This window comes from Garra rufa, chromosome 7, assembly GCF_049309525.1.
Source record: "Garra rufa chromosome 7, GarRuf1.0, whole genome shotgun sequence".
Classification (NCBI taxonomy): Eukaryota; Metazoa; Chordata; class Actinopteri; order Cypriniformes; family Cyprinidae; genus Garra; species Garra rufa.
Genome location: NC_133367.1, coordinates 2,302,689 through 2,323,784, shown reverse-complemented (window position 1 = coordinate 2,323,784; position 21,096 = coordinate 2,302,689). Strand labels below are relative to the sequence as shown.

General features: G+C 39.1%; 2 protein-coding genes across 5 annotated transcripts in view; both read right to left on the bottom strand.

Annotated features, from left to right (window-relative positions):
• Nucleotides 1-3,786, bottom strand: part of LOC141338709 (calcium homeostasis endoplasmic reticulum protein-like) — a 42,197-nt gene extending 38,411 nt beyond the window's left edge. For 2 of the 4 annotated variants that reach the window (XM_073844316.1, XM_073844317.1), the window contains exons 1-4: nt 3,604-3,786; nt 2,541-2,714; nt 2,121-2,156; nt 781-947 (exon numbers count right to left, since the gene is read on the bottom strand). In XM_073844316.1, coding sequence (XP_073700417.1) covers nt 781-947; nt 2,121-2,156; nt 2,541-2,714; nt 3,604-3,628 — 402 coding nt within the window. In that variant the 5' untranslated portion in view covers nt 3,629-3,786. The remainder of the gene's footprint in view (nt 1-780; nt 948-2,120; nt 2,157-2,540; nt 2,715-3,603) is intronic. The other 2 variants (XM_073844318.1, XM_073844319.1) reach the window with 2 other exon arrangements.
• Nucleotides 3,787-5,533: 1,747 nt separating this feature from the next.
• LOC141338527 (protein NLRC3-like) lies at nt 5,534-13,341 on the bottom strand. Its single transcript, XM_073844099.1, has 9 exons — nt 13,142-13,341; nt 11,729-11,884; nt 9,557-11,425; nt 8,146-8,319; nt 7,675-7,848; nt 7,439-7,600; nt 7,142-7,188; nt 6,133-6,490; nt 5,534-5,901 (listed from the first exon to the last, which is right to left on the bottom strand). The coding sequence occupies exons 1-9, from the start codon at nt 13,282-13,284 to the stop codon at nt 5,697-5,699; spliced, it is 3,288 nt and encodes a 1,095-aa protein (XP_073700200.1). The 5' UTR covers nt 13,285-13,341; the 3' UTR covers nt 5,534-5,696.
• Between the last annotated feature and the right edge of the window lie 7,755 nt (nt 13,342-21,096).

The window sequence follows — 21,096 nt, the reverse complement described above, 5'->3', positions numbered from 1 at the left end:
ATGTTTGTTCGCGCTGCTGTTCAGACTCAGAGTCCTGTCAGCCGTATTTACAGCACATATACATTCATCCGTTTCTCCCGAAATACATGCAAGTAGGTGGCTGGTGAACTAGAAGAGGAATAGAGTGAACTTTTTAGTTACTAAGCCTATGTGTATGTGATATGAATAAAACACATCGGCAGATTATATTTGAATAGATTGTTATTTTCTGCTTCCATAGACCTATGTGTGTATTTTACAAACTCTAAATGTCTCCTTTTACTAGTACTTATGTGTATTTAAATGTCTGAAACCTAAAATAAGCGTTATGTGGTTAAAAACACTGCATAGTTGTGATTATATGACAAGCGCAGAGCTCGTCCGTCTCTGGCTCAGCGCCAGCCAGTTTGAATATTTTAAAGCCGTAACAGCTGATGAAAAAGCAGAGACGATTGTAGACGAAAATGAAGAGAGATTTTATCTTAGTTTTTATTTTATGCAAAACATTTTCGTCTCGTCTTTTTTCGTCAACAATAAGGCATGTTAATTTAGTCTTAGTCAGCGTTTTTGGACAGTGGTGCAGTCTTGTCATCGTCTCGTCTTAGTAATGAAAAAAAAGGTCGTTGACGAACATATTTCGTCTCGTCTTGTCTGACGAAATTAACACTAGTCTCAGAAGGTGAAATATAACAAATGTATTTAAAAGAGAAAGCAGTTTTTTCGAACTGTAATAATATTTCACAATACTACTGTATTTTTTGATCAAATAAATGCAGCCGTGGTGAGAGGATCTTGACGCACCTGTCTGAGGCTGAGCAGGTGTTGCTCCTGCTGCTGCAGGTTCCACTGGCTCTGCTGGATGAGCTCCTCCATAGACGGCGTGGTCGGCGGGATCGGCGGCGGCGGGAGCATCGCCAGCGAGGCGGGAACATCAGCGACCTCTTTCCCAGCAGGTTTACAGAGCACTGCTAAACACAAGAACACACAGACGCAAAAACCATCACTTCTACCGTACTCCGAGAGAAACATCTGCCTACCAGTGCGTCCAGATCTGATGGCTGGGGGGCGAAAGGTCACACTGAGAAGCGCTACTAAAGAAAACGTGACTCTTTTAAATGGACGTTCCCCAGAGCAAAGCCATTCAGATCAGAGAAACATGCAGGAAATCACTCATGCTGGATTGTTCCCCTCTGATTTTCCATGTCTGAAGATTGTCGCATGAAAAACTTGGGAATACGGAAACATTAAGCTGGGAAAGCATGGGGACGTGACGTACTAAACTGACTGCAAATCAAGTAAAGAATCCATGAAAACTGCTTGCTTGTGGCGTCCTTGCGTTGGAAACGAAACTGAAGGTTTGTATATTTGCATTTGCAAACAAAAGTAAAGCAAAAATAAGTTGCACAAGTTTGAATATCATGTATGCAGCAAAAAAACTGTGCAGAGAAGTAACATTCATAGCCTAGGAGGAGTAGCGCAAATGTACTCGAGTTCAGGGTAGATGTAAATGAGTTTGTTTCTTCATCAAATTTGGAGAAATGCTGCATTACATCACTTTCTCACCAATTGATCTTTTGCAGTGAATGGGTGCCGTCGGAATGAGAGTCCAAACAGCTGATAAAATCACCACAATAATCCACAATAAGTATTTTTGTTTTTTCTTAATGAAAGTCTTTGTTTTTTTTTACAGATATGCAACTATTGGCTGTAATTAATAGTCTGGAGTGGATTATTGTAATGCTTTTATCAGCTGTTTGGACGGCACCCATTCACCGCAGAGGATCCATCGATGAGCAAGTGATGGAGTGATACATTTCTCCAAACCTGATGAAGAAACAAACTCGTCTACATCTGAAATGGTCCCAAGGTGAGTACATTTTCAGCTAATTATCATTTCTGGGTGAACTTTTCTATTAATTCTTGGTTCAAATTCCTAAATGGTCACAGCGAATGTTTTGCAGCTGTTTTTAACATTTCAACCAATGATATAATTGGAAAGTACAACTCAGAAAATGTAAGCCAATAACACATAATCTGACAAATTAAATATAAAAACAAAAGTTTCAAGCACTAATGATGCAGAGGAACTCTATGAATACCAGGCAAAATGAAACATTTCTGATCAGCGGTCTAATAAATACCTTCCATATTATATTCATCATCATGAGGGGCAGAATCTATAAAGGAGAGAAGCACACCTTAAAGACGAATACATACACAAAGCAGCATTTCCATCACACAACCCTGTGTTAGCAGCAGGGCTGTTAGGGTTGGCTAAAACTAAATCGAAAAACATTGAAACATGTCTGCTGATTAAAACTGAAACAATATAAAAACACACTTTAGACGTGAAACTTAAAAAATAAAATGACTAAAAACTAAAAATGAACTAAGCCTAAAACTGAAATAAATATAAATACAAAAAGAAAAAAGAAAAACATTAAAGCTCAAAATATTCCTACAAACTACAAGAAAATATCATCAATATTAAATATCAAAATAACACTGGTTAGTAGTAGAAATAAATGCGACTTATGCTCTGCAGTGGTTCTTTCACGTACGCTGCTGCTGTTCGATGGCCAGTTTGTATTTGTAGTAGCCGAAATATTCCCCTCCGAACAGAAAGGAGAACTTGGGGTTGTCCTTCTGCTTCTCCATGGTCATCTTCTCAAACTCGGGTCCATTTCGGGCGACAAACTGAGCCAGTTTGTCAATGACATTACGTAGCTCTTGATCTGATTCGAAAATCAAGGAGAAAAACAGTCAAATAAAAGGCATAAGTAGAATGTAATGTAAATGTGGTATAGCACGGGTATATTTGTAGGAATATCCAACAATACACTTTATGGGTTAAAATTATTGATTTTTCTTTTATGCCTAAAAGTCATTAGGATATTAAAATCATGTTCAATGAAGATATTTTGTACATTTCCTAGCATAAATATAACAAAACTTAATTTCTGATTAGTAATATGCATTGCTAAGAACTTTAAAGACAGCTTTAAAAACTTTCAATTTTTTTTTTTTAGATTCCAGATTTTCATAGTTGTATCTCAACCAAATATTGTCCTAAACAAACCACATATCAATGGAAGGCTTATTTATCCGGCTTTAATATAATATACAGATCCCAATTACAAAAAATAGATAAATAAGACTGGTTTTGTCGTCCAGGGTCACATATGTAATTTTAACATTAACAGTTTTGGTTTTAACGAATATAACAACCTATTTTAATGGGGTTTTAAATATGAAATCATTCTCAATTTCAAAGTCTTTTAAAAGCTTTCAGACGTTTCAACACATTTTTATGATGACAGCAATCGCTAACACCAACTGTCCACAGTTTTAGCGTAATAAATGTATGATTTTTACTAGCAATGTTGGTCACCATTGACATCTAATGTAAAAACGTTTCATAAGAAACTAGTCACCTGCCAGCGATTTAACTACTTCATTTGCGATCATACCCACACTACACAGTCAATATAAGCTAAACAGCATGTAAAAGCTGACCTTATGTGTCAACTGTGTATTTATTATAGTCATTTTGATGTAAATAATATCAGTTCATTCGCGCTCCCGCTGCAGTACATTCACTCACGCGCGCAAGCGCACTGTTACCTTCTGGTGGCGTTGAAATATCCATATTTCTCAGGATTACTCGCTGGTATAAGACTCGTATTTCATTTATGACACATGCCGCCGAGGCGCAAAAGAAAATAACTCGTTTTAAAAGGTTGCGACCATTATATCGGCATGGGTTTGTTGTGTTTTAGCTCAAGATGAAGCGACAGGAAACTGAATCCTGACGACTTCCTCCGGTGTGTGAGACGCGCATGCGCCCTAGTGGCGTTCAGAAGGACAGGGGCGTCACAGCGTCGCCCAGTGTTCGGAAGCTATTTGGACAGTTGGCATCTGATTTGTAAGGCTTTGTAAATAATCTGGAGCCAGTTGTTCAAAAAGTGTAATCTGGATCAGAATTATCTGGATTTGGAAATTCGATGTTTCCCAAATCTTACTTTTGTGCCGATTTTTCAAAGTAAAACTGGATTAGATCATCCTGATCCAGATGCACACTTTAAGATGTCCAAATCTGGATTAGGCTACTAGTGCTCTTCGGAGCACCTAAAGGGACATAGTGATTGGGAGAAAAAATAAATAAAAACACACATAACTACTTCTGACTGGTCTTCTCTGATGACTGTGTCAATGTAGGTTGCAATCAGTGATAATAAAAAAACACTTTAAATTAAATTAAAATATTGCCAACTTGTTTTGGGATTTGGGGATATATCACATGTTGAAATCCACCCTTCTGCTGGGATCAGAATAATCCAGTTTAGTTTAGTATCATAATAATCAAAAATATCCCAATCTTAACTAAAACTATAACGTTTTGTCGTTTTGTAACACAAACTGAGGATTTAATCCAGATCAGAACCAAGATTTTGATCTAATCCGAATTCAGAATCCTTTTTTTTTCTTTCTTTTGAACAACCTATTTTCAAGATTTGGTCCAATCCGATGTCTAAAATCCGATCAGATTACTGTTGAAAAACTGGCCCCTAATGTTAAAGGAGTAGTTCACTTCCAGAACAAAAATGCAACGATAATGCAAATTAAATATTATTTAATTCATAACGTGCTCTCCATTGTAATTTAATTTAAAACTAATGTAAGATTCTAATTTTGTCGATTAACAGATAGGAAATGAACATTGTAGTGTTTGAGAATTAGCTCAGTCAGCAGAGAAAAGGCAATTCTTATTACAAGTCTGTTAATCCATCTTGAAGAAAAAAGAAAAAAACACATTTTGTAAGAAAACTTTAAGAATTTTTTAATATACATTTATAAAGTTAAATGCTTAGTTAAATAATAGTATAAAAGTTTCAGAAATGTTTCCATTCAAGGGCAGTATTATCTTCCTTAAATTGATTTTACGAGGCATTTTTACTTGGTGCATTTTTTTTCTTGCCTTATGAAATGTATTGTATATGTATCATCATATAGGGTAGAATAATGAAACACAGAGCTGTTACAAATCCAATGAAATCTGTTACAACACAATCCATCTTTCAACTGATGGCACAGAAGCTGCACCTGAAGTGACATTAAGATGCATTTACACAGACTGGTGAACGCAGCTCATAGGTGGCATGAATGCATTTTTACACTGTAAAAAAAACAGTTTGTTGGGTCAACTTACAATAATTTGTTACCCTGCGGTCTTTAAATTTTAAGTTCAGTCAACTCAAATAAGTTTGGCTGCCTTAAAATTGTAAGTGGAATCAACTTAGTAAACATCAACATTTTAAGTAGAATAAACTTCAAATTTTAAGGCAGCCGCGGGTAACACATTATTTTAAGCTGACTCAACAAATTTTTTTTTAAGATTATTATATTATAAGATTATTGTTTGAAAGAAAAATAGAGATGTGAATTGATGAGGGGGGGGGGGCTAAATTACATTTTTGAATATGAAACTAAAACCGCGAATCATGAATGAATCATTCACTCAAGTGCTGAAACATTCAAGAACGAAACACCACTGTGAATCGAATTCGCTCTTGTTGAGCCAAATACAAATGTCTTTATTAAAGCACATTGGAAGTCTGTTTCTATTAACACAAAGGTCTTTCTAGTACTACTCTGAAATTAAGAAGAGAAGAAAGTAGTATTTCAGATGTATTTTTTCACTCAACTGTGCATGTGTCTCAGATGTTTCTCACTGGAGGCTGTTTAATCTCACACAGAGACACTGAACTATCAGAATAAACTCCAAATCCAGCATAGAGGGGTTCAGTGAATGTACTGTTGAATGTGTGTAAGTGTGTGAGTGTGTTTGTGTCAGAGACACTGTAGAAGGACAGAGTGCCAGCTGGCCAGTTCAGATATACTCCTACTCTGTTAGAGAATGAAGGGGCAGATACAGAGTTGGTTTCAGAGGACACAATATTTGCACTTTTTTGGGCACAATGGCTGCTACTGTGTTCAGGGGGGCTCTGAGGTGCTACTTGCAATCTGGGGGATGGTCTCCTTTGCTTAACATTGTGTTCCAGGTGAGTCCTCGTCTCTTGAAATGTCAGAAAATGAGATAAGCAATTTCTGTCCTCCAATAAATGAATTTTCTCAAATGCCCTCTTATCACACTGACCCTGTTCAGATATGACTGTGCTCTTCTTATTGTGTCTGACTGTGAATCTATTATTAATACAGTCCAAACTCCAGGATTTTTCATTGAATCCAAACAAACAGTCATCACCGTTCCCTTTCCTGCAAATTTCTTTATATGTCACTGATATATAAACCCCGAAGCCGCTCCATTCAGCCTCCCAGTAACAGCGTCCAGACAGACTCTCTCTACACAGAACCTGACGACACTCGTCAAATCTCTCTGGATGATCAGGATACCGCTGCTTCTCTGACACAAGTGTCACCATCCTGTTCCTCTCAGACAAAGTGAGAAGATCATTTGCTGTGTTTAAATCCAGTGTGAGATCACATGCATCTACGGAAGAAGAGATATATTTACTGTAGTGCATTATTAATAGGAGTCAGTCCGTCTGAAGTGGTCCACAAATTGCAGTTGGTTGACCATTTTTATTTTTTGTGTGAATACTATTGGTATTTACAAAACCACCTGTTTATTTTTATTTCATTCAATTGAACCAAAGCAATGTCTTTGTGTCATGGCCCGAAACAATTTTTGGTTATATGCATGTTCAACCTCAATATTTTGGCTTTGGATGGTTATAGCTCTTTGAAACATGAAATTATCTTAACGCTTTAAATGCAACACAAGGGTCATAGACATACATTACATATTTTGGCCATTGTTTGGACATCCGCTAACTTCAAAGAGGGAACTAAGAAGTCTTTAAATGATTTAAGTTCAAATAACATCCAAGACCCTTACATCAAGGCATGCTGACATAAAAATAAGTGGAAAAATACATATGCTTTTAGTTATTTCTTTTAGAATTTGAAATCAGATGATGTAAATATATTTCAATTTGAATAATTTTATTAACAATTTTTTTTGGACCACTTGAGATGGACTTTACTTTTTTTTGGACCACTTGAGTTGATTGATTGACCCAACACAACAAAACAACAATAATGATTAGGGTTTGTGTTTTTGTGTGTGCTTGTGACTTACATTTCTGTGGTCCTGTTTTAATCCTGAACTCTCCTCCATGATCCACACTATAAAAAAACAAATGATGGCAGATTTTATGCAAGCAATAAGGTACGAGAGGCCTTGATGTATTGTGAATAAGTCACAGCTGAAGTGCGTTGTGAGGCACAACACAAAGCGTATAAAATGGTTTATAACAGGTAGGTATTTTGAACCAATACTTTTAAAGACAAGTAATTTCCTCACAATTAAAAGTGTTATATAGCCCCACTGAATCATACTCAGACTTAATGAATGTAACATGATTGTTGAACATACTTGAGTTTGTCCAGTCTGTAGTTTGGATCAGAGAGCAGCTTGACTAATGATTGCCCTGGGTGATTGTAGCTCAGATCCAGCTCTCTCAGGTGTGAGGAGTTTAAACTCAGAGCTGAAGCCAGAAAACAACAGCCTTCCTCTGTCACCATACAGCCAGATAATCTACAAACGCACACAGTTACAGTCAAGATTATATTTAATTTTTATAACCAAGTTAACCTTTTTTTTTTTCTTACCTCAGTATGTTGAGTTGACAGTGTGAACTCTTCAGTCCATCAGAGAGAATCTTCACTCCTGAATCCTGCAGGTCATTGTTATTCAGGTCCAGCTCTCTCAGTGGGAAGTTTGGTAATTGTAGAGATAAAGAAACACTTTCACAGCACTGATCAGTGAGATTACAACCACTGAGTCTATAAACACAGGATAAAATATTATTTGATAAAGTGGGGATGGTGTGTTATTTTATTTTTTATTTATATACTTTCTGAACATGCATTTGGACACATGATTAATACTGTCTTATGTTCTTAATATTTTGTTTGTTCCTTAAAAAAAATCTAATCACTAAACAAAACATCAAAAAAAGTTCTTATAACAACAAGTTGATACAAATACAAAAACACATTGCAAACATCCAGGAGATCAGGACCAGAGCAGAGGGCATATTTCATTTCAAAACCAAGTGACCCTTTAATTGTTTTTCTCACCTCAGTATCTTGAGCTGACAGTTTGGACTCTTCAGTCCATCCGACAGAAGTTTCACACCTGAATCCTGGAGGTCATTGTTACTCAGGTCCAGCTCTAGTAGTGAAGAGTTTGATGTTTGTATAAACAATGCCAAACTTTCACAGCACTGATCAGTAAGATTACAGCCAGCTAATCTGTACAACACAGAATAAAACTTATAAAACTAAGCGACGATCATCTCTGATATGATTCTGTTTAGCTTTTGAATATGCATCTATAATGTAAATATGTATTTTCTACATTACAACATTCTTAATGATATTTGCTCTGATAAAATTATCACCTGTAAACATGGGTATAGCAGTAAAACTCAAACCATCACATTAATCTGTGCTAAAGAGCTGAGCCAAAGCCCAACTCATGTAATCAGATAAACAATGTTACTCCGTGAGTAACTTGCCATTTATGCCTCAATTTCTAGGGGTCCTAGAGTTATGAACAGTTTTAATCCTCTTGGAGTTTCTTTTGTCCAATGAACATTTTAAAAAAAAGAAAGATATTCTGAAGAATGTTGAACAGTACAGTTAATGTTCACCATTGACTTAAACAGTATTTTCTTCTATACTATGGAAGCCAATGCCTATTGTTGACTGACCCAATATACTGAAACAAATACATTTCTTTCCCAGCTGTTTCTATTTAAGTAAGACGTTACCAACTGTGTTTATGTAAAGATGGGAATTCTGACAGAACTTTGCGTGTATGTGACTGATAGCTTTCTGTGTGTGCACTTTAGGTGTGTGTCAGACAGTGAGTGAGCACCATATTGAGTTTTATTTCTCAGGTTATTGTGCTTTTAACATCAAACGCAGTTTATTATCTCATTCACAGTTTTTAAAAAAAAATCACTTTAAAGTAGGGGTGCACAAACTCAGTTCTGGAGGGCCGGTGACCTGCAGAGTTTAGCTCCAACCCCAATTAGACACACCTGAACCAGCTAAACAAGCTCTTACTATGCATACTAAAAACTTCCCGGCAGGTGTGTTGAGGCAAGTTGGAGCTAAACTATGCAGGACACCGGCCCTCCAAGGAAGAGTTTCGGAACCACTGCCTTAAAGTGTCTATAACGTTAAGGGGCCCTGTGATGATAAACACACACCTAAACCAGCTAGTCAAGGTCTTCAGGCTTAGTAGAAACTTACAGACAGGTGTGTTAGGCAAGTTAGAGCTAAACTCTGTCACTTCATACTGTTGCCATAATATATATCTTCATACCGCCCAGCCCTAGCCCTATATGAAATCCTTGATTAGTGAGCTGACTGAGGGCAGGTTAGTACTCTTAAAGAATAGGAGAGAGGGATCAGAATACGGAAGCTGATGGATGCAAGATATATTTCATTTACAATGTTAGTTTTTTCAATCAATACTCACAGAGCTTTTCTGCAGTTTATCACGGCTGGTATTAGTCTCCTTCTACCCTCATCTGATGTGTTGTATTTCTTCAGATCAAACTTATCCAGCACCTCCTCTGATATCTGAAGCATGTAGGCGATTGTTGAGCAGTGACCAGGAGAGAGTTGATTCACTGAGCGATTCTCTGAGTTCACAAACTCCTGAATCTCTCTGTAGAGAGATTGATCCTTCATTTCTAGCAGACAAAGGAACAAATTGGTGGATTTGTCAACATTGATCAAGTTTATTGAAAGGTGATCATGTTTGATTTTGTCTTTAATGTACTGTGGGATTTTTCTGATGCTCTCTGAGCTGTTCTCTGTGTGTGCAAGTAGATCCTGTAAGAGTCTCTGATTGGACTCCAGTGAGACACCCAGTAGGAACCGCAGGAAAAGATCTAGGTGTCCATTTTTATTCTGTAAGGATTTGTCAACTGCTGCTTTCAGTAGCTCATACAGAGAGTGTTTCCGACGGTACCACAGATATTCGGTATCCAGAAACAACTCCAGTGCATTCTCACTCTTGATGACATGGCAGTAAAACACAAAGAATGCAGCTAGGAACTCCTGAAAGCTAAGATGAATGAAGCAGTAGACTTTCTTCTGATGAATCACAAATTCCTCCTTAAACATCTCAGTGCAGATGCCAAAATAAACTGAGGCATCAGTGACATCTATGCCGCTCTCAATCAGGTCCTCCTCATAAAACATCACATTGCCCTTCATCAGCTGTTTAAAAGCAAGTTCAGCAAGTTTCACAATGACCTCTCTGTTTGATTGCAGGAGTTTCTCTGGATCTGTCTCATCATACTTCTGATTCCTCATGTTGATCTGAGTCAGCAGGAAGTGGATGTACATTTCAGTCAGAGTTTGAGGAATTTCCGCACAGTCATCTTGTTTCAGGAGGTTTTGTAGCACAGTGGCTGAGATCCAGCAGAAGACGGGTATGTGACACATGATGTGGAGGCTTCTCGATCTTCTGATGTGTGAGATGATTTTGCTGGCTTGATGCTCATCACTGATTCTCTTCCTGAAATATTCCTCCTTCTGAGGTTCACTGAATCCCTGAATTTCTGTTAGACGGTTGATGTATTTTGAGGGGATCTGATTGGCTGCTGCTGGTCTGGAGGTGATCCAGATGAGAGCAGAGGGAAGTAGATCTCCTATGATGAGGTTTGACATCAACAAACCCACTGATAAAGACTCATTGACATCACAAACATCAACATCTGAAAACCTCAGTGTGATTCTGCTTTCATCCAGACCATCAAAGATGAACACAACTTTACACTTCTCATAAATCTTCGAGTCCAGATCTTGAAGTTCAGGATGAAAGTCCAGTAGAAGTCTGTGAAGACTGTACTGGTCATCCTTAATCAAATTCAGCTCTCGAAACGGAAGCACAAACATGAAATCTACATCTTGATTGGCTTTTCCCTCGGCCCAGTCCAGAATGAATTTCTGCACAGAGATGGTTTTTCCAATTCCAGCGATGCCTTTGGTAAGAACAGTCTTGATTTTATCTTTCTCATTTCCTGCTTTAAAGATGTCATTGCAGTAGATTGGAGAGTCCTGTCTTCTGGCTGTTTTCTCCATCTGTAAAACCTCATGTTCTTTATTCACTCCTTTACTGTCTCCCTCAATGATGTAGAGCTGTGTGTAGATCCTGTTCAGGAGGGTTTGATTTTCCTCTAGTGTGATTCCCTCAAATAAGCTCTCGTACTTGTTCTTCATGCTGGTTTTGTGCTGGTCTTTGACTCTCTGTCTGATGAGGGTCTGACAGTCAGAGTCAGTGGAGGTCAGATGGGACATCACTGATCTGATCACATCACTTTTCACTCTGCAGAAACTGTAAGATGAACAGAAGCAGTGAAACAACATTACAAGAGAAAAAAAAAAGTTCAAATGTTTCAGCACACCAAACTGTAAGCTTTAATTTGACTCATATTACTCTATATGCTGATGGTGAATCGTTGATTTTCTCACATCAGAATTTGAGTAACTCAAGGATTGGTTCTAGGACTAAAAATACTCCCTTCATTCTGTAGTTGAAAGCTGCACTTACAAATATCGCAGTACATTTACCCATGATGATAGGGCGAGTTCATGGGTCAACATACTTGTTTATCCCATGTATTATGTTTATACTCACTCAGGGTTAGAGGTCACTTCTCTATCACTGAGATTAGGGGGAATCCCAATGGACTCGATGCTCTTCATAGACACACAGCTGGGTTCTGGAGATGCTGCTTTATGTGTGTGAACATATTCCTCTCTCTTCTCACAGAGACTCCTTTTATAGGCATTTCTTCAGAAAGGAAAAAAAAAAACTTTTTAGACATACAAGAGGAAAGATGAATAGAAAAACATCATCATTATGACACACTTAAACGGCACCTATTACGCAAAATATATTTTTACATGACTTGTTGGTAGGCTACTATGAGCCTCATTGTTATATAATTTACAGCTTCAAAACAAAAACTAAAAAAGGAAATATGTAATATTATTATTTTTTTTAATTCTTAATAAAACACAAGATTTGGTTTTGAAAAAGCCTTTTTCCAAAAGGTACATCTTGGAAAAGGGGGGGTCGTCTTATAATCAGGGTCGACTTATATTCGGGTCAATATGATATATAAATGTGATTTCTTTTCCAGCTGTTTAACTTCACAGACATAGCTGACTGTGTTTTTTTTTTAACGTGTGTGTGTGTGTGTGTGTGTGTGTGTGTGTGTGTGTTTTAACATAAACTTGTTTATGAAAAAGAACCATTTTCTGTGTGCATACTTCAATGTGTGCATTCAGAAAACCATTTGTAAGACGTTTAAGGTGATATGGCTTTAAAAACGCATGATTTCAGTGCGATAGACATGATAATTAAAATCTGATGTTTTTTAGTATCAAGAGTGTTACAAGCTGTAAAGAAAAGGGTGTGCAGCTGCTCATTTGCATTTAAATGTATATGCATGAAAACAGCCTGTTTCCGCTTCCACTCATTGTCAATTTGATATAATGAATGATCTGTGCGGTATTTTAAGCTAAAATAGGCGCAAATAGGTGCCCTTTATTAAAATGTATAGTAAAAGAAACACACATTCAAATTCTGAGACACAAAGTTTTGGATGAATAATCACCTGTCATAAGCTGTTCAACTCAACTCTTAGTTCAATAGATTCAGAAATATCTCCTAAAATCAGTCACAGATTCACATTCAGAGCCAATAGGGGATACGGAATATGCCCAAAATCAGTCCTGGAGGGCCGATGCCCTCAAGTTTATTGTTTATCGAGTTTGGGCTGAAATAAATGAAACATGTTGGCAGTTGTGCTCATGATGATCATCTCAGATGATTTATATTACTCTACGCTGATAGTGGATTGTTGATTTCCTCATCTCACAAATTGAGTAACTCAAGGATTGGTTCTGTGACTGAAAATATTTCCTTCATACTGTGGTTGAAAGCTGCACTTACATATATTGCAGTACATGGTTTATCCATGATGATATGGTGAGTTTATAGGTTAACATGCTTGTTTATTACATTCATCATGTTTATACTCACTCAGGGTTAGAGGTCCCTGCTCCATCACTGAGATTAGGGGGAATCCCAATGGACTCGTTGCTCTTCATAGACACACAGCTGGGTTCTGGAGATGCTGTTTTATGTGTGTGAACATCCTCCTCTCTCTTCTCACGGAGACTCATTTCACAGGTAGTGCTTCAGAAATGGGAAACACAACTAAATAAATAACTTTTTTAGACATACAAGACGACAAATTAATAGGGAAAGCTTAATTATGAATTCTTATGACACATATCATTTTATAACACATAGTAAAATAACTAAACTTTCCTGATAGACTTTGGATGAATAATCACTTGACAAAAACGTAACTCTCAGTTCAAAAGATTCAGCAATGTCTCCTAAAATCAGTTTGTGTCTGAGTCCATTTATGACTGCTGAGATTGTGAATTTTGTCTTCACAGATTCACATTCAGAGCCAATAGAGAAGCAGAAATCACTTATGTTTACATCAGTTACTGTTTGACTTTATTATACAATTATTTATGACTCTACTAATCTATTGATGCAGGAATCTTGTCACAGGACAGTTCTGTTTTTGTTACTGTTTTTCTGTGTGACTGCAAAACCAGACTGGATTTGATCAGCAAGTATTTTAAGGCTGCTAAGAGTAAGACAAAACTCCCAGTATAGAGAATAAAGCATCTAAAAATACTCTTACATTACAGTAGGATAGAAATGCATTTACACATGCAGATTCAAATTAATTTACAAATGCATGAGAATGTATACAGAAATGTGTTCAAACTTACCTCAGCCTCAGTAATGAAGATCATAAATCCGTTATATCTCTAGATTAAAGCATTAAACGGATATTTTCTTGAAATAATTCACACACAGCTTTTCTCTCCTTGCTTTTCACATTCTTCCCTTCACAAAAAGTGTCTGTTGAAACAGTTTAACTTTTGACAAACTGGTGCAACTTGTTTATATTTTCACCTGTAATAGAGGAAATCAATGCTGGGTGTGTGTAAAACCTGATAATTACATAATTTAACAGTCTTTTCCCTCATTATAACGTCACAAGAGCAGTAGTAACAGTCAATCTTGATCATTGTTAAAGGTATAGTTCACCTAAAAATAAAATCTCGCTGTTAATTTACTCACTCTCAGGCCATCCGTGGTGTAGGTGACTTTTTTTGTGCGGCAGAACAGTAAAGAATTTTTTGGAGAGTTGATTATTTGTCAGTTATAAAAGAGGATGGCCATATGAGCGTAAACTCTGATGTGACCACAGAGAGTCAGGACCTCGGTTTAACGTCTCACCCGAAAGACGGTGCTTTTTACAGTATAGTGTCCCCGTCACTATACTGGGGCATTAGGACCCACATAGACCACAGGGTGAGCACCCCCTGCTGGCCTCACTAACACCTCTTCCAACAGCAACCTAGCTTTCCCAGGAGGTCTCCCATCCAGGTACTGACCAGGCTCAGCCCTGCTTAGCTTCAGTGAGCAACCAGTCTTGGGCTACAGGGTGATATGGCTGTGGCCAAGAAAAATTGTGTTTCAAGGCTGGCTTCATCAGCGTTCCTCTGAGGGGTTGGCATCATCTCTTCTTGGGTATTCTGAATCCAGGCTGAATCTTGTGTAATTCCTAGTTACAGAAACAGAGAAACAAACAGAGACATGATAAGCGCGGGTGCTGTTCCAACCAAGCAAAAATTATGTGTTTAGCCCAAGCTGAAGAATGTTGATCTGCATGTGATCAGATGTAACTGAAGTCCAGCGTTATGAGATATATTATGTGAATGCTTGGCCAAAGAGTCTTTAATCTTTAAACGTAGAGAGTGTGTCTGAACCCCGAACGTTATCAGGAAGGCTATTCCAGAGTTTGGGAGCCAAATGAGAAAAGGCTCTCCCTCCTTTAGTGGACTTTGCTATCCTAGGTACTACCAAAAGTCCAGAGTTTTGCGACCTTAGGGAGCGTGAGGGATTGTAGCGTGGTAGGAGACTAGTTAGGTATGCAGGAGCTAAACCATTAAGGGCCTTACAGGTAAGAAGTAATATTTTGTAAGTGATACGGAACCTAATAGGTAGCCAGTGCAGAGACTGTAAGATTGGGGTAATATGATCATATTTTCTTGATCTGGTAAGGACTCTAGAAGCTGCATTTTGGACTACCTGTAGCTTGTTTATTGAAGATGCAGGACAGCAGTATGTTTCTATTTGTCAAAGTATTTTCAGCAGCTTGCTAAATGTGTGTATCTCCCCTCACTTTTTCACTACTGCCAGTTGATGATGGACAAACAGCAAAATGTTACTTTTTTTGACAAAAACTAAGACATAACTATCCTCTGACAATATGTCTGCATCACTAGTCAAGCCATAAATCATTCAAAAGTCGTGTTCTCCATTATAATTTTGTGTGGCCTATCTGACAGATTTGTTCTGCATGTTGCCCTTAGTAGTACCTTTCTTTTCAATGCGATTCAAGAAACTCAAAACCATAATCATAGTACACATTTGAAGTGTCTCATGGATGCCGTTGGTCCATCACTGGACATGAAGCACATGGACCCCACCCCAATAGCCAGTCACAAAGTCAGTGCTAAAACCATTGAGAATGAGTTCACAATATGAACTACACGCTTCACGTCTGAATGACCCTGAACCTGCTAATTTTGTACGTTTTCCCAACTGACAAAAGAATTATCAGTCTTTAATTTTAATAGTCTATTTGAACAGTAAGAGATAGAACCACAACAAAAAAAATCCAGAAAACACATTTCAAAATGGTTATAAATTGATTTGCATTTTAATGAGTGAAATAAGTATTTGATCCCCTATCAACAATATTTTAAGCTCCCTGGTGTCTTTTATAGAGGTAACTAGCTGAGATTAGGAGCACTCCCTTTAAGAGAGTGCTCCTATTCTTAGTTTGTTCCCTGTATAAAAGTCACAGTCCACAGAAGCAAATCAATCAGATTACAAACTCTTCATTATCGCCAAGACCAAAGAGCTGTCCAAGGATGTCAGGGACAAGATTGTAGACCTACACAAGGCTGGAATGGGCTACAAGACCATCGCCAAGCAGCTTGGTGAGAAGGTGACAACAGCTGGTGCGATTATTCGCAAATGGAAGAAACACAAAATAACTGTCAATCTCCTTCAGTCTAGGGGTCCATGCAAGATCTCACCTCGTGGAGTTTCAATGATCATGAGAATCAGTTCAGAACTATACGGGACCATAACTATACTAGACCATAGTCACCAAGAAAACAATTGGTAACACACTAAGCCATAAAGGACTGAAATCCAGCAGCGCCCGCAAGGTCCTCCTGCCCAAGAAAGCACAGGCCCGTCTGAAGTTTGCAAACGAACATCTGAACGATTCAGAAGACAACTGGGTGAAAGTGTTGTGGTCAGATGAGAGCAAAATCGAGCTTTTTGGCATCAACTCAACTTGCCGTGTTTGGAGGAGGAGGAATGCTGCCTATGACTCCATCATCAAACATGGTGGTGGAAACATTATGCTTTGGGGTGTTTTTCTGCTAATGGGAGAGGACAACTGCCAAACAACAAAGGGATGATGGATGGGGCCATGTACCATCAAAATCTTGGGTGAGAACCTCCTTTCCTCATTGAAAATGGGTATGTCAACATGACAATGACCCAAAACATGCAGCCAAGGCAACAAAGGAGTGACTCAAGATCAAGCACATTGAGGTCACATGGAGTGGCCTAACCAGTCTCTAGAACTGAGGGAGCTGAAGGTTTGAGTTGCCAAACATCAGCTTCAAAACCTTAATGATTTGGAGAAGATCTGCAAAGAGGAAACGCTTACAACAAACAACTACAAGAAATGTCTGACCTCTGTGATTGCCAACAAGGTTTTTGCCACCAAGTCTTCAGTCATGTTCTGCGAAGAGGTCAAATACTTTCAATCATTACTCAAACTGGTGAGCCCCTGTAAACTTTTCAGTCCAAGAATTGAGTAAATTAATGCATTCAAATAGTAAGTTCAAAACGGCTCTACAGAGAAAACATGAGTGATTTCATCAGAGATTGCGGAGAATCACATCCAGATGTCAGTAAGTTATTCTTATTCCTTCTCCTAGCACCACTACACCACTGATTTAGAGTAAGTGGCGAATAGTGGATATGGCTACTGTATAAAATGCATGCACCGACGGTATAAAGTTGTGCTCCAGGAGAAATCAAAATGTGCAAAACACAAAGAAACTCTGCATGATGAGGTAAAATTTTAGAAAATGGAACATTTATCTATTTAAAACAGTTAGTAAAGCAACATCACACATTTTCACCATCAAGTACAATAATATTTGGTCACTTAAATTTTAGGCACAGAATTGCAGACAGCTTTTGTTCTATTTCATCAGCAACTATTATTACAGACAGCAAAACCACAGCAATCAGCCGACTCATTGCTGAACAATTCATTGTTTTAAACAAATCGTTTGAGTCAAAGTTTCATTATCCAATGCACAAACATCTCATAACTCAGTCATTTGAACTCATTTCTAATTATTTGTCAAAAAAAAAAAAAAAAAAAAACAATCTCATAACACTAATTCAGTTGTATTTTTTATTTTATATTTTTTTTGTGTAATTTTTGAATTTTGCTTTCGCCCACCCAGGGATGCCAAATGATGTGGTGAATTTTGCTTTCGCCAACCTAGGGAGGCGAAATAGTGTAGTGATGGGTACTTGCGTCACAGATGACATTATGGTTCTTGGATCATGTGTCACTTAATGGGTGGTTATGAGTACATCACATAAGAAAGATTGGTGGGATATCTAACTTGTAGAACCTCTCACTGTATTATCAACACAAGTAAGACACAAGTGAAATAAATACATTTTATTAACAAAAGATAGACAAGAGTAATCAACAACTACTAAATGAATACCATAAATGAAAAAGTAACAAAATGCAAAAGATGCATAAAATGCAAGTGATTCAGTTGGGTGTTGCTATGTCAGAGCCATGTTATCTTATGGAAAGATAAACTGTTGCTACTGTGAAACAAATAAGGTGAAGAGCCTTATTATGCATTAAACAAATAAATGAGCTATTATTTATTACCAACTGCAATATGCTATATAATATATAGCTATATAATATCTAATGTAAATTCGAAAGATCATATACTGACAATACACAATGATGCCAAGGTCTCTGGAAGAGTTTTGGAAGTTATATTAAGTTCTCTGTGGTTGAGTGAGCAGTCTGGTGGCGGCAAATTCTTCCACTGGTTGTGCTGGGAGCAGTCAGTGGGAAAAGGAGCAGGAATCCGTTTCGACAGCCGTGAACATGAAGCACGGTAGGATGCTGATTTCCTGGACCACCAAATGTTCCTAAGATCTGGAACACACAGATATGGCCCTGGTGTGGCTAGAAACATGCCAGGAAACATACCTGAACTGAAGGTTTGCTCATCGGAGCTTAATCTTGTTGCAACTGTCTGTTTGTCTCTCTGGGCTAGAGACTCAGAACTTGGTCAATCCGCTTTGTCTCTCTCGGATGGTTAGTCAGGACATGCTGCATCTGTTGTTTTCTCGCTGGACAAAAACTCTAAACATGGAAAATATCTCTTTTCTCAGGCAGAACGTGGTCGTATCTGAAACTCAATACATGAAGCGTCTGTTGCCGTCTCGCTGGATGTGCCGGAGACTCAGAACGGTGTTGTTTCTGTTGCTGCCGCACCAGTAATGGGCCGCAGACTCAGAACTTTGTGTCTCTGTTAGTGTCTTACTTTTGCAGGCCACAGACTTAGAACTGGTGTTTCTGCTATTGTCTCACCGGATGGGAGACTCAGAAACTTTGTTACTCTGTTAGTGTCCCTTCCTTCGCAGGTAGCAGACTCAGAACTGGTGTATCTGCTACTGTCTCACCAGATGGGAGACTCAGAAACTTTGTTACTCTGTTAGTGTCCCTTCCTTCGCAGGTAGCAGACTCAGAACTGGTGTTTCTGCTATTGTCACACCGGATGGGAGATTCAGAAACTTTGTTAATCTGTTAGTGACCCTTCCTCCACGGTAGCAGACTCAGAACTGGTGTATCTGCTACTGTCTCACCAGATGGGAGACTCAGAAACTTTGTTACTCTGTTAGTGTCCCTTCTTTCACAGGTAGCAGACTCAGAACTGGTGTATCTGCTATTGTCTCACCAGATGGGAGATTCAGAAACTTTGTTACTCTGTTAGTGTCCCTTCCTTCACAGGTAGCAGACTCAGAACTGGTGTTTCTGCTATTGTCTCACAAGATGGGAGATTCAGAAACTTTGTTACTCTGTTAGTGTCCCTTCCTTCACAGGTAGCAGACTCAGAACTGGTGTTTCTGCTATTGTCTCACCAGATGGGAGACTTGGAAACTGTTACTCTGTTAGTGTCCCTTCCTTCACAGGTAGCAGACTCAGAGCTGGTGTATCTGCTATTGTCTCACCGGATGGGAGACTCAGAACCTTGTTGCTCTGTTAGTGTCCCTTCCTTCGCAGGTAGCAGACTCAGAGCTGGTGTTTCTGCCATAGTCTCACCGGATGGGAGATTCAGAAACCTTGTTACTCTGTTAGTGTCCCTTACTTCACAGGTAGCAGACCCAGAGCTGGTGTTTCTGCTATTGTCTCACCGGATGGGAGACTCAGAAACCTTGTTACTCTGTTAGTGTCCCTTCCTTCACAGGTAGCAGACTCAGAGCTGGTGTATCTGCTATTTTCTCACCAGATGGGAGATTCAGAAACCTTGTTACTCTGTTAGTGTCCCTTCCTTCGCAGGTAGCAGACCCAGAGCTGGTGTTTCTGCCATTGTCTCACCGGATGGGAGACTCAGAACCTTTGTTGCTCTGTTAGTGTCCCTTCCTTTGCAGGTAGCAGACTCAGAGCTGGTGTTTCTGCCATTGTCTCACCGGATGGGAGACTCAGAACCTTTGTTGCTCTGTTAGTGTCCCTTCCTTCACAGGTAGCAGACTCAGAACTGGTGTTTCTGCTATTGTCTCACCGGATGGGAGACTCAGAAACCTTATTACTCAGTTAGTGTCCCTTCCTTCGCAGGTAGCAGACTCAGAACTGGTGTTTCTGCTATTGTCTCACCGGATGGGAGACTCAGAAACCTTATTACTCTGTTAGTGTCCCTTCCTTCACAGGTAGCAGACTCAGAACTGGTGTTTCTGCTATTGTCTCACCGGATGGGGGACTCAGAAACCTTGTTACTCTGTTAGTGTCCCTTCCTTCGCAGGTAGCAGACTCAGAGCTGGTGTTTCTGCTATTGTCTCACCGGATGGGGGACTCAGAAACCTTGTTACTCTGTTAGTGTCCCTTCCTTCGCAGGTAGCAGACCCAGAGCTGGTGTTTCTGCCATTGTCTCACCGGATGGGAGACTCAGAACCTTTGTTGCTCTGTTAGTGTCCCTTCCTTCACAGGTAGCAGACTCAGAGCTGGTGTTTCTGCTATTGTCTCATCGGATGGGGGACTCAGAAACTTTGTTGCTCTGTTAGTGTCCCTTCCTTTGCAGGTAGCAGACTCAGAGCTGGTGTTTCTGCTATTGTCTCACCGGATGGGGGACTCAGAAACCTTGTTACTCTGTTAGTGTCCCTTCCTTCGCAGGTAGCAGACCCAGAGCTGGTGTTTCTGCCATTGTCTCACCGGATGGGAGACTCAGAACCTTTGTTGCTCTGTTAGTGTCCCTTCCTTTGCAGGTAGCAGACTCAGAGCTGGTGTTTCTGCTATTGTCTCACCGGATGGGGGACTCAGAAACCTTGTTACTCTGTTAGTGTCCCTTCCTTCGCAGGTAGCAGACCCAGAGCTGGTGTTTCTGCCATTGTCTCACCGGATGGGAGACTCAGAACCTTTGTTGCTCTGTTAGTGTCCCTTCCTTTGCAGGTAGCAGACTCAGAGCTGGTGTTTCTGCTATTGTCTCACCGGATGGGAGATTCAGAAACCTTGTTGCTCTGTTAGTGTCCCTTCCTTCGCAGGTAGC